Raw genomic sequence first — 13,212 nt, forward strand, 5'->3', positions numbered from 1 at the left:
CGTGGCAAAAGAGGAAGAACCACGAGGTATCACATGCCGGGGGAGGAGGAGACGGGACCATGTGGATCATGTGGAGCAGAAAGAGGGACCACAAGGGACCATGCCAAGGCGGAGCAAGGGGAGCAAGTACAACAAGGGATCGTGCAGAGGAAGGACAACAAAAGATCACGAGGGATGATGCTCAGGGGCCAACAAGGGATCACTGGAGGAAGAGGGACCACAAAGGTTTGCTCAGAGAAGCAGGAGGAGGAAGCCGCATGAAGTATCATGCAAGGATGAAGAACTGTTGGGAAGAAACAAATGCAGGTGCCTTAAACAATGAGTGATGAGTAAAAAAACAACTAGGTTGAGGAAAGAGACAGCTCCACAGATAAGAGTCGCCCACAGCAACCTCCCAGGAGATGTGTGAATCTTTATTCCCTCTGGTGCAGTGAGCTAGGGCAGAGCCTTATTCCCTGTTACAGCCAGCACAGGGGAGGGGCTAATAAAGTTCTCGTGTGTGGGGCTGTCTCCAGCCGGGGGAGCAACCTTGGGAAAGTGGCTGAAATAGATAGCACTCATGGCTCCCCACCGACCTCGATCAAGGCTCCACATACAATAATCTGGACAAAAGGTTTAAGTGGGTGAAGTCACTTCACATACACAAAGCCAGAGGCTTTGTGCAGGTGATGAGCATGGGTGCTAGCAAGTAAAATCCACCCATAACCCAGAGGCTCCCCCCCGACCTCGATCAAGGCTCCACATATGATAATCTGGACAAAAGGTTTAAGTGGGTGAAGTCACTTCACATACACAAAGCCAGAGGCTTTGTGCAGGTGATGAGCATGGGTGCTAGCAAGTAAAATCCACCCATAACCCAGAGGCTCCCCCCCGACCTCGATCAAGGCTCCACATATGATAATCTGGACAAAAGGTTTTAGTGGGTGAAGTCACTTCACATACACAAAGCCAGAGGCTTTGTGCAGGTGATGAGCATGGGTGCTAGCAAGTAAAATCCACCCATAACCCAGAGGCAAGGTGTGGGTCTGCAGTGCACACCCCTGGCAGCTATTACTGCAGCCTATGGGCTGGAAAAGCATGTGCTCCATCACCTCCGCCCTGCGTGTGTGGGGCAACAGTGCCACTAGAGACATATAACAATGGATCCCCTGGTCCATCTACGTTGCTGCCCTCTGCAGCACACAGGACGGCAGATGCCTTCATGTGTAGCCCTGCTGCACAACCCGACCGCGACATATTAGCATGGCATGTCTTTGCCCAAGCACTGTGCACCAGGGTAATTTTCAGCCAACAGGCTCAGAACAGCCTGTATTTTTTGTGTGTAACATATCTAACTACATTATAAAAACATTCAGGTTACAAAGTCAAGTGTTTAAGAGTTAAGAAATGCCAGAATGTAGCTAACCCATGCAGCCTTAATTCAGTCCTCTTGTGTGTATGGATTATGATACAGGTTACGTCTATACTTGGAACTACGGGTGGGATTCTCAACTCATGTAGCCGTACTTGTACTAGCCCTCATTGCATTTGTGTACTGAAAATAGTAGGGTAATCACGGTAGCAAAGACTGAAGGGAGCGGCAGGAACAGATTAGTCACCTTGAGTACAAACCCGACTGGAACCCCCTGGGTACATGCTTAGGGTGGCTAGTCAGTGCCACTGCTTGCTGCTGCCCATTCTACCACAGCTACACTATTATATTCAGGGTGTATGGGAACTGGGATTCACACTCTCAGCTCCAAGTGTAGACACAGCAACAGTCCTTCATTAAGTGATCACATGCTACTTTTTTCCACAAGACCCCTGCTCACACAGTGCACAACAGGAACGTGCTCACTTAATGGGCAGCTATTCAACGGTCTGTGTTATCCTCATCACTCAGCCTGGGCCCCATGAATTATTTACTGCACACTATTTAAACACAACTCCAAAGACAGAGTAATTAATTTCCTCCATCATGGTTTCTATGATGCTCTCATCATAGTATCTGATTGCTTCATACCTAATAGTGAATGCGTCTTCATAACACCCTGTAAGGTAATGCAGTGCTATTATCCCCATTTTACAAATGGGGAACTGAGGCACAGAGAAATTAAGGGTAAAACTGTCTAAGGTGTCCACTGATTTTGATGCCCAACCTCAGACCTCATTTTCCAGAATATTTAGCATTTGTATAGCACTTTACGTGTTCAAAGCACAGCTCCAATTGATTTCAGCTGTGGTCATGAGTGCTCTGGACTTCTCCAAATCTGGCCCCAAGTGTTTCATGCTGGGTACTCAGAGAGGACCAAGGTTGTCTTTTCATACCAGCATTGTACTAACATATTCAAATGGTTAGGATTTTGTTCTTAGGCAAAGGCATGAAAAAAATCTTCCAATTACCATAAGCAAAAGCAACTTATTCACTGACCTGGTTTCATCTTGTAGGTAAACTTATGTTCCGGGCTGTTCAATAGATCAATGAACTCCTTCAGAGCTGCATAAAATGGCTGCACTTTTTCAGCAGGTATGTCAAAAACAGTGTCTCTTGTTGCATTATTATAATTGATACGAACCACTTGGCCTCTGTAATCTACACTGAGAGACAGAGAGAGAGAGAGAAAAATGTATTATCATGCCACTCAAACCTTTTAGCATATTTTTGTTTTGGTGGGGTCAGGTTCACTTCCCCCTTTCAGTTGTTGGTTGTTACAGTACAGTTCAACAGTGAAGTGCAGTGCTATGACAAAGTATTGTACATTATTGCATATCAGGCTGCTGATTCCAAGTTTATCAATGGGTCAGGGTTTAGGAAGATTAATAATCAAAGGGACTTGAGCTCCTAAATATTTTGGTATTTTTGAAAATCCCACCCTTATTCTGTCTATATAAAAAATCAAAACACACACACACACAATTTATATATCTGTATGTGTGTGTGTTTTGATTAATAGATTTTTACAGCCAGAAGGGACCATTCTGACATCTAACCTGACCTCCTTGTCATGTAACAAGATTAAAAGATGATGATAATACAACAAGACAGCCTCTATGTAACATCAGAGATTTTTCTATCTAGGAGCTTCAAAACATGGCAGTGCCCCAGCATTGGTGAACATTTCATATAGAATTTAGATAGAAGACCAACTGCTCCTAAATTCTATTTGCAGCTGTGAAGGATATCAACTGAAGGTTATTATGGTTGCTGTGAGTTCCTGGAGGGTGGAAAGAATGAGTAGGGAAAGTTGAGACATGATACATTTAATAATAAAAATAATAAAGAATAACTGACACATTATAGTACAACATAATTCAGTTGACAAGACATAATACTTAAAGACAAAATTGAAACACTGTTTTCCCACAAGGTGGCAGGCACAGACCCTCTAACATCTTTCTGCAAGAGAAACAATGAAAGATGCAAATAGAACTTTTTCATTCAAACAAATTGTTGCTATGCAACCAGTACTAAATTTGTAATGAAAGCGTTGCTGGGACTCAAACAATTTTTTTACATTCATAACTAATGCAGCAAGCCCAGATGTGCCTGGGCTATGAACTGCCAAGCCTAGAGGTACTGGGGCTCAGCCCTGGCAAACCTAGGCACAAATTAAGCACTGTGTGCAACTCTGTAATTCCTGGTGAACCAGCAATATGGTATGAGCTACTACTGGGATTTTGCTAGCTATAATCAGACCCTTGACTATTACTCACTCTATAATCCTCTGTTTAGACTGCATAGTGAAATCACAGTAGTCGATCCCAACATCCGTGAAGTCTACAAGGGTGGAGGAGAGGATTTGAAAGGCTTGGGGATTTTGCTCCTTCAGCTTGTTGGATATGTGAAATCCATCCACAACTTCACTTTCACCTCCAGTAGCTGCTTGTTTTATACAATGAAGAAACTGAATCTGTAACAAATTAACACCTCATTACAGGAAGAAACAGCCTGGATATTTAATAATTCATTATCATCAGTTCACTCATCTGCCCTGTCATTTAAAAATATCCTAAAAGGACCTGTAGCCCCATTGTATTACCCCAGTTTTACACCAGTCTGGATCTACCGTCACAATGGGGTAAAACTTAAGTAACAGGGTGGTGAATTAGGCCTAAATCACAAAGCTCTGGTTCCATAATTTTCTTCTGGCCTGAGTCAGGTTGGTATAACTGGTTATTGTTGCCATATAATTTTAAAAACACACTGTGGTCATTACATCCTCTCTAAATATAGGGGATTATTTTCCACTTGCAGAAATGACATAATTAGGTGTGAAAAATGTGCTCACCAAGGATGTCAGTGTATGTCACTGGCTTATTGAGGACAACAGGTCTAAGATATCTACAGCAATAATGGACCCTCAGGAAACATACACTTCTGTTTATGGTGTGTTCAGAGTTCTCAAAAAACTGGACAAGATGGAGCTGAAGGGCCAAATTCTGCTCTCAGTTGCACGAATGTAAATCCGGGATAACTCTAGTGGGCTCAGTGTTGCTCCCAGTTAATGACAAACTCCCATTGACATCCAGGAGAGCAGCATCAGGTCCACTTACTGCAGCTTACACCAGTGTAACTAAACACAGAATTGGACCATGCAACTTTCACTGAAGTCATAGAGGACTGCACCCATGTAATGGAACTGAGTTAGATCTGAAGAAAATGGGAAGTAAGGCAAAGAAGCGAGGGAAAGGAACAGATTCAGGTATTGTTAGCTGCCCCTGTAGTATGGGGTGATGTAATATGGCAGTGATTATACAGAAAAACAGGGGTAACTGTTGAGGCAGAAGAAGAATCAATCAACATAACCATTAATGAAATGAAGTTTAGATTCTAATTACAACCTGCCCTAGTTAAGGGATGGTGTATGGCTGCACTGGCCCAGGCACAAAGGTGATTCAGGGACTCACAATTCATTCCCTGTTCCTTCCGTGCGCTGGGGAGGGAGTACATTACTTCAGCTTTTTCACAGAGGAGCTTGCTCCTACTCTATATCTCACACCAGCTATTCTGGACAGAATGTAGAGGTGCACAGGAGACAGAACACCCATTTGCTTACAGCAGGGAGTACTAGGTAAGCAGCTTCTTCTCTCACCACCGTGGCGAGAACTGCAATCTGTGCATGAGCAAACAGGGGCATACATGGCTAGGGAAGGGCTGTGACAGTTTAGCCCACAGTGATAATGGCCCTATGACAAAACTCCAAGGGATGCAAAATGAGACATTAGCTTTCCAGTCAAGAGAGATGGAAACTCCAACCAAAACTAGCACTCATCTTTAACAGGATATCATGTGAATGAAATCAAAACTTTTGAAAAATCCTCAGATATTTTTATAGGTGGCCTCTAAAACTTAACCACCACCCATTTAGGGCTATACTTTCTGATAGTCTGTTTTAGATACATTAAAGTACCCAGATACTATATAATAATTAGGAAATTAGGACAATCATGCATTGTGAGCCTAGGTGGTAAATATGTTTCTAATGTGCTAAAAAACAATTTTTATTTTAAAGTAGGGTTTTAGAATTGAACAGGTTGTGCTTTTCTTTTTTTTTAAAATGTTTTATGGCAGTACGTGATTTTGTGGTTTTGGCACAGATAAGATAGTGAGCTAAGGCACATCTGTTTCCTATTAATGAATTACCACTCTATTCCTATTCCACATTAACCAACAGCATCTAAATGAATTTTCAGCAAGTAGCACATTAATGTGAAAGATTTGGCACCTCTTCAGAAATAGATCTTACTGGCCTGTTCATTTCATCACAAAATCATTACTTCAAGCCTTGGGGTGGGGTGGGGTTGGGAGGGATGATTGCAAGTATGAAATTTGAAGATACAAATGTTTGCCGTAGTATCTTTGTTAGTTATACATTCTTTGTGGTACTCTCTTTCAGGTCTGTTGTGAATTATGTGAATCATGTTGTACTGTCATGGTGACTCAGAGTTCCACAGGTTAACTGGGTAAAAATGCATTTCCTGTTATTAGTTTAAAGTTGTTGCCATCCAGTTTCACAGGATATCCCCTGTTTCTTGTATTATGCTTAAGTAAACAGAAGTGGCGATTTACCTTCTCTCACTCGTTAGGTTTATATCTTGATCATCTCTCCTGTTTGTCTCCTCTGAATTACACACACCTAGAATAAAGTTTTCAAAGCTGCCTAAGGTATGCCCAGTTCCCATTAGTTTTAATCTTTTCAATCTCTCTTCACGTGGAAGTATTCTCAGGCCTCTAATGATTTTTTCTCCCCATCTCTGAACTTCTGTTTTTGTTACATTATTTTTCAGATACGGTGGTCAGAAATGGACACAGCATTCAAAGCGAGGGACCCTATTGAACTGAATAATGGCACTGTAATATAGTCAATATGATTTTTGTGCAACATACTGCATCCTAATATGCAGTTTGCTCTTTTTGACTTGCACATTACACAGAGGTTTTCACTTAGCCATCTACAGTGGCTTCCTGACCTTTTTCCTAAGTAAAAAGTTTTTTCATTTAGTCCCCGCTAGTATGAGTATTTTAAAATGTTTCCTTCCAATGTGCACTACCTCTCATTTGTCAAAAGTGAATTTCAGTTGCTATCCTTGCTGCCCATTCAGCTGGTTTTGTTAGGCCACTCTGGAGTACCCCACATTTTTCCATAATCTTGATTTACTTCAATCATGTTGTATCTTCTTACTGTTCACTGTCTTTTCTAGACCATTAATGAATATTTTACAAAACATTAGCACTATAATAGCTCGATGGCTCACCTTTTGCTACATGGAAAACTGACTATTTATCCCTGCTCTTTTCTGTCTCTTAACCAACTCCTAATTCAGGACACAGAACTTCACCTTCACCCTGATTAGTTAATTTGCTTAATAGCTTCTTGTAAGAGACTTTGTCAAGGTTTTAGGAAAGTACAAAAAAATTGTATCTACCAGTTCTCCCACATCTACTAGTTTGTTGACTCAAAGAATTCCAGCAGACTGGAGCAGCAATTTTTCCCATTATAAACATCAGAAGTTGAAACAAAATTAATGACTTACAATGTATGGAAGTAAACATCACTGCTACTGATTTTACTTGATCCTCCCTGTGCCATCTCATTCAGTACCAGTTAGGAACAAGTTTTCCTTAAATATTGTTTTAAGTTGTTTTCAACTTCTAGAGAAAGTGATGAGGTGACTTGATCTCAGCCCATACATACGACAGAGAAAGTATCTGGTATGAGGGAACCTTTTCATTTAGCAGACAACTGCCTAAATAAATCCAATGGCTGGAAGCTGCAATTAAATTCAAATTGGATATAAGATGCAATTTTTAATTTCAGTGAGGTTGACTAAGCGTCAGAGCATCTACCTAAAGGAAGTGGTGAATTCCCCATCATTTGGAATATTTAAATCAAGACCAGATGTCTTCCTAAAAAGATAGCTTCTAATTCAGCCACAAGTTATTGGGTTTGATAGTGTTCACTCATATAGCAGGAAAGAATAATTCCCTCCACTGTGGGAATTACTGTGTAATTCTATGGCCTGTTATATGGGAATTCAGACTAGATAATCATAATTCTTCCTACGGATTGATGAACTTTAAAAAACAGGAAATTCATCAATTTTACATATATCTATTTTTTGCTCAACATACACATGACCTGTCGCTTTTCCAAACGAAAGAAACCATGAGATTCCCCACCTTGCTGTGTGGAAAAGTCAGTAGGTTCCCCTTACCCCAGGTGGATGATACAGAACAGGATAATCAGTGTGAAAACTGAGCTTCCCAGATGTGTAAGCCACATTATTAGCATCGAATTTGTCTTCCACTTGCCAAGTAGGACTTTACAATGAAAGGAAAGAAGAAAAAAAAAAGAGGAAACATGTTAAAGCCGTCTGCCATTTAAGCCAGCGAAGTACAATGAAACTATGAAATCTCAATACAAAAGAGCTATTAAAAAATTCTGAATATAGAATTATTGTTATACTGAGAAAGGGAACAATGAGTCACCAGTGCCCCTCACAGCACTGAACTGGCCATTTCAGCAACTGTGCAACAGAAGCAATCACTTCAAAAATGATGCTAGTCTGTGTAGAGTAGGCCAGACAAGTTGCCCCCAATGCTGTACCTCTGAGGCTATTGCCTTTACTTTTCTCATAAAAGCTCTGAGGGCTGTATTGTGCCAACATTCAGCGGAAGGACAGGCCAGAACCTCAGCTGGTGTAAATCAGCTTAGCACCTACTGGGGTTGCACAGGTGTAAGGGAAGACAGAATTTTTGGCATATGTTTTGTTCAATTTTGCCATTTCCATTCCCCAAGTTGGTCTGTGTTACAAAGAAGCACTGTAAGTTGCATTTCTTTTTCAATGAATTTTAAGCCTTTAAATGACAGGGAAAATGTCAAATACAGAGTACCCTTTACGACATGGCCTTTCCCATATTCCCTTCAAAGAAAAATCTCTGGATGAAAGACGTCAAGATATAATATTTTGCCTTTCCCTTCGTACTTTCTGAGAGCTAGTCCCATTATTTTACCTCTACATTTTTATTAAATTTCAAGATGGATGAACTAAAATCAGCATGAGTCTTGCTGACAACAGCAACAAATTATATATTGTAAGGTGGTTGAGTACAAAGACATGCAGACACCACATTGCAATGCAGTCAAAATATGTTTCAAATGACACACCATGCAGCAAAAGTCTAAGGCCAAAAACCACATGTTCTGGTTTGCACAAAGTTCATACAATTAAATACAGTTCATGGCAAACGTGTAATATAGATCCAGACACTTGTCTGGGAAGTGTAAGTCAACATATGCAGTCCATGTAATCACTGAAGAAGACATGATTTAAAAAGAAAAATATGAAAATCCATTTCCCCTTGTGAATTACTGCAGACTAACTATACAAAACACAAGCCATTTGAAATATAGAGATAATGCTTATTTTTTATAAAATGCCCAGGTTAAACTCGAAAACACAGTTCAAAATGATTTATATATTGGATACAAAAACTTTTGCTTTGGGACAAGGATTTTTAAAGTATAGGAATGCCAAACAATGCTAAAGGCAGATTTATAAAATTGCTGGGAAGAAACCCCAGAATAATATTAACAAATGTGTTCAACTGTCATGGGGAAATTCATTTAATTATATGGTATAGTAAGTATTCATCACGTGTGACTTCAGTTCTAAAATATGAAGACCTCAACCACATTTGCATAGTTACTAATTTTAAGAAAAAAGAAAAGAAAAAAGTGTTATGTCATCCTTTGTCATTAGTGTTGAGGGTAGCTTTGTCATGGCAGGCTCCAGAGCAATTTAATGGCTCCAAAGCACTTTAATTTACTGTAATGCTCTTGCTTCTGAGAAAATCTCTCTCTCTGGTGAATTAAAAATACATGATAGAATTACGGTGACATTTTACAAAAAGGCACGTTCATTCTGTTAAACCACGTAGTGCTATGGGAGTTAATCCACTGGAACATTTGTTTCATGTAAGGAGATTCTATCAAAGATCACGTTACTAATTTACAGCCAAATATCGATTAAATGCAAAAAGCTACATTAATGCAATGTCCAGCTTGAAAATGTAATGCACAGAAGTTAGGAAATTCAAACCTTAACATTGCTAAAACTAAAACTCAGTCACAGGGAGAGTTGCTGTCAGATGAGAGTGCTGGTGCAAGAGGTAAAGGAGGAAAAAGTGGGTAATCGCAGAGGACTCTGATCCCTCGACAGAGAACAAAACGGGCTGGGCATGGTCTATGGATCAGTAACAAAGGTCAGATACCAACTTCAGTTGCACAGCCTGCATGGCAGAAAATCAAGCACTGTGCAGGTACAACTATCATGTGTGTTACCTAGCAATACATACAGCCCACCTGAGCTGAGAAGCTAGCCTCTTAGCTGTGACTGGGAATCACTGGCACTGAAATCTGAAACCACACTGAAACTCAGGCCGCAATAATTAAAAGGTTCTGGAACCCAAGCCCAGTTTAGCAAAAAATATACCATATTTTTGGATCAGAAATGGGAAAACTCAGCATGAAGCAGGGGTTCTCTGGCCATTGAAAAGCATAATCAAATACATCTTTAAAAATATTTGACTTAGAGGAAAACAACAGTGTGAGTTTCTGGCTTTATAAGAGGTACTAGAGAGACCATGGGCTTGTCTAAATGATGGCAAACCACAAAAAGGGGCATAATTTGTGAAGTGCTCTAATGTGTTGTGCTCTAATTCCCCATGTTGGCACACTCTGAAAAGTACCTACAGCGCATTGGTGTGGTCCCGTTTCAGCTACACCAGGAATCTCTTACGTATCTATTTGTCCAAGCTTTCTCAACTGACTGAAGCAGGAAACCCCCATTCTTAGCCAATCGTCTTCTGCCTTACAGCTGCAGTATCTGGGAAGTGCAGTTTGTCTGATCCACTCATCCAGAACATCAGTGACTGAATGGAAACCTTGTATAGTATAGCAACATACACAGAACTTGGAGGGAGCAGCACAGGTGGAAGAGAAAAAGAACAGTTTGGAAGATGCACCAGAAAGCCAGTCTGTGTGCCCGTGGCTGCCATGCAGACATAAAACATACAGTAACCCTAAATATTTTGGTAGGGACACCTTTAAAAATGAGTGATAATAAATAAAAGTAAATGTACATGATTTCTGTGCTCCGAAAGGGCATCTGTGCAAGATTAAAGACTTGTGCTTCTTTTTTCCATTTGTGAGAGCTTCATTTACCGTTGTTCTGTTATTGGGAGAATCTGCAAACTGGCTGGCATATTAATTTAGCAAGGCTGCCAATCTGAAATTTATAGTTTGGTTTACAGTGTTTGTTAGACCTTTGGATTTGAGTGCTATTAAAATAACAAGGAATTATTATGAATTATTATTGTATTATAGTTTTTTTTAAAAAAACCCTCAACACTGCACATAAGCACTAATCAAACTTCTTTGTTAGGGTCTAAAGTCTTTTACTAAGAACTGCAGGTTCAATAGGTTCTTACTAAAAAAATGTTTACTTGGTCTGCATATGGAAATGCCACCACCAGATGCTGAAATTTCCTAATAATTCGTGTCTCAAAGTGAAACGCATTAAAACTGGGGGGAAAGATGCTAAATGTAGCCAAAAAATCATCAGGGGAGAAATGAGTAAGTGTAATTGAATATTAAGTCTCCCTCTATTCTATGATCTTTTAAATGAATTCCAACTACAAATGACATCAAAACAATGAGACTTTTCCCTTATAAACACTTAGGGTGACCAGATGTCCCGACTTTATAGGGACAGTCACGATTTTTGGGTCTTTTTCTTATATAGGCTCCTATTACCCCCACACCGATTTTTCACATTTACTGTCTGGTCAACCTATAAACACTTTTGAAAATGTTGTTAGCTTTGACATAACAATGAATACAAAAATCTGAAAACAGGCAAAAATTGTTATAAAAATCTTGAACATAATAGCTACATAACTGTATTCATATGCATTAACCTGTTTCCTTAAATATTTACTATGCATTTACTTCATACGAACCCGTATTAAAACACTTAAAGCTATTTTTCAGATTTTACAAATGATGATGATAATTTCTTATGGGTGAATTTCGCCACTGTGCAGAGGGCCAGTGCAAGACCTATGCATATATTCATAGATTCCAAGGACAGCAGGGATCATTGTGATCATCTAGTCCAGGGGTTGGTAAGCTTTCAGAAGTGGTGTGCCGAGTCTTCATTTATTCACTCTAATTTAAGGTTTCATGTGCCAGTAATACATTTGAATGTTTTTAGAAGGTCTCTTTCTATAAGTCTATAATATATAACTAAACTATTGTTGTATGTAAAGTAAATCAGGTTTTTTAAATGTTTAAGAAGCTTCATTTAAAATTAAATTAAAATGCAGAGCCCCCCGGACCCGGGCAGTGTGAGTGCCATTGAAAATCAGCTCGCGTGCTGCCTTTGGCACGCGTGCCATAGGTTGCCTACTCCGATCTAGTCTGACCTTCTGTATAACAAAGGCCATAAAACTTCTGCAAAATAACTCCTTATGAACTACAGAAGTTCTTTTATAAAACCACCCAATCTTGATTTAAAAATTGCCAGTGATGGACAATCCACCAGAACCCTGGGTAAATTGTTCTAATGGTTAATTATGCCCATGGTTAAAAAATTTACACCTTATTTCCAGTCTGAATTTGTCTAGCTTCAACCTCCATATGCTGGATCATGTTATATCTTTCTCTTCTAGATTGTAGAGCCCATTAACAAATATTTGTTCCCCTACTAGGTACTTATAGACCAGTGGTGGGCAATCTGCGGCGTGTGGGCTGAACGCAGCCTGTCAGAGTAATCGCTCGCAGGCCGTGAGACAGTTTTTTTACATTGACCATCCGCAGGCATGGCTGCCCACAGCTCCCAGTGGCCATGGTTCGCCGTTCCCGGCCAATTGGAGCTGCGTGAAGTGGCAGCCAGCGTGTCCCTGTGGCCCATGCCGCTTCCCACAGCACCAATTGGCTGGGAATGGCGAACCGTGGCTACTGGGAGCTGTGGGCAGCCATGCCTGCAGACAGTCAATGTAAACAAACTGTCTTACGGCCTGCCAGCGAATTACCCTGATGGGCCATATGTGGCCCATGGGCCGCAGGTTGCCCACCACTGTTATAGACTGTGATCAAGTTATCCCTTAACCTTCTCTTTGTTAAGCTAAATAGATTGAGCTTCTTTGGTCTATCACTACAAGGCATGTTTTCTAATCCTTTAATCATTCTGGTGGCTCTTCTCTGAACCCTGTTGTTTATCAACCTTTTTTAACTGTGGATACCAAACTGGACAGTATTCCAGCAGCAGTTACACCAGTGCCAAAGCTTATGCACCTCTTAAGTCTTACTTAAACATTAAGTTTAGGGTTTTAGTGGGAATTAAGTGGTGCATAAGCTTTGTGCTGGCCCTTCTCTGCGCAGGGTGGATTTCATCCATGATTTATGACAAAATCCATTAGCAAAACCTCTTTTTTAAAGATCTGGCTAGTTACACCCTCAAAATTACTGGACATTCAGTTAGGGATGAAACCACTAATAGCTAACTACAACAAGAGGGCAGCTGAGTGACACTCAGGAAGATGGTGTCACCTTAAATATAATATGTGTGGGTGGGTGAGAGCGAGAGAGTGCAGTTACTTGAATGTCAGAAATGAAGAGGATCAGTTGAGAGAGGAAATGAGGTTCAGCCAACATCTGCCCAAATTTC

General features: G+C 40.4%; 1 protein-coding gene across 3 annotated transcripts in view; it reads right to left on the minus strand.

Annotated features, from left to right (window-relative positions):
* Positions 1-13,212, minus strand: part of BBOX1 (gamma-butyrobetaine hydroxylase 1) — a 74,649-nt gene that overhangs the window by 8,703 nt on the left and 52,734 nt on the right. For all 3 annotated transcript variants that reach the window (XM_073347797.2, XM_073347795.2, XM_073347796.2), the window contains 3 exons: positions 7,696-7,801; positions 3,694-3,890; positions 2,411-2,577 (listed from right to left, as the gene is read on the minus strand). In XM_073347797.2, coding sequence (XP_073203898.1) covers positions 2,411-2,577; positions 3,694-3,890; positions 7,696-7,801 — 470 coding nt within the window. The remainder of the gene's footprint in view (positions 1-2,410; positions 2,578-3,693; positions 3,891-7,695; positions 7,802-13,212) is intronic.

The sequence above is a fragment of the Lepidochelys kempii genome, chromosome 6, assembly GCF_965140285.1.
Source record: "Lepidochelys kempii isolate rLepKem1 chromosome 6, rLepKem1.hap1, whole genome shotgun sequence".
NCBI classification, from domain to species: domain Eukaryota; kingdom Metazoa; phylum Chordata; order Testudines; family Cheloniidae; genus Lepidochelys; species Lepidochelys kempii.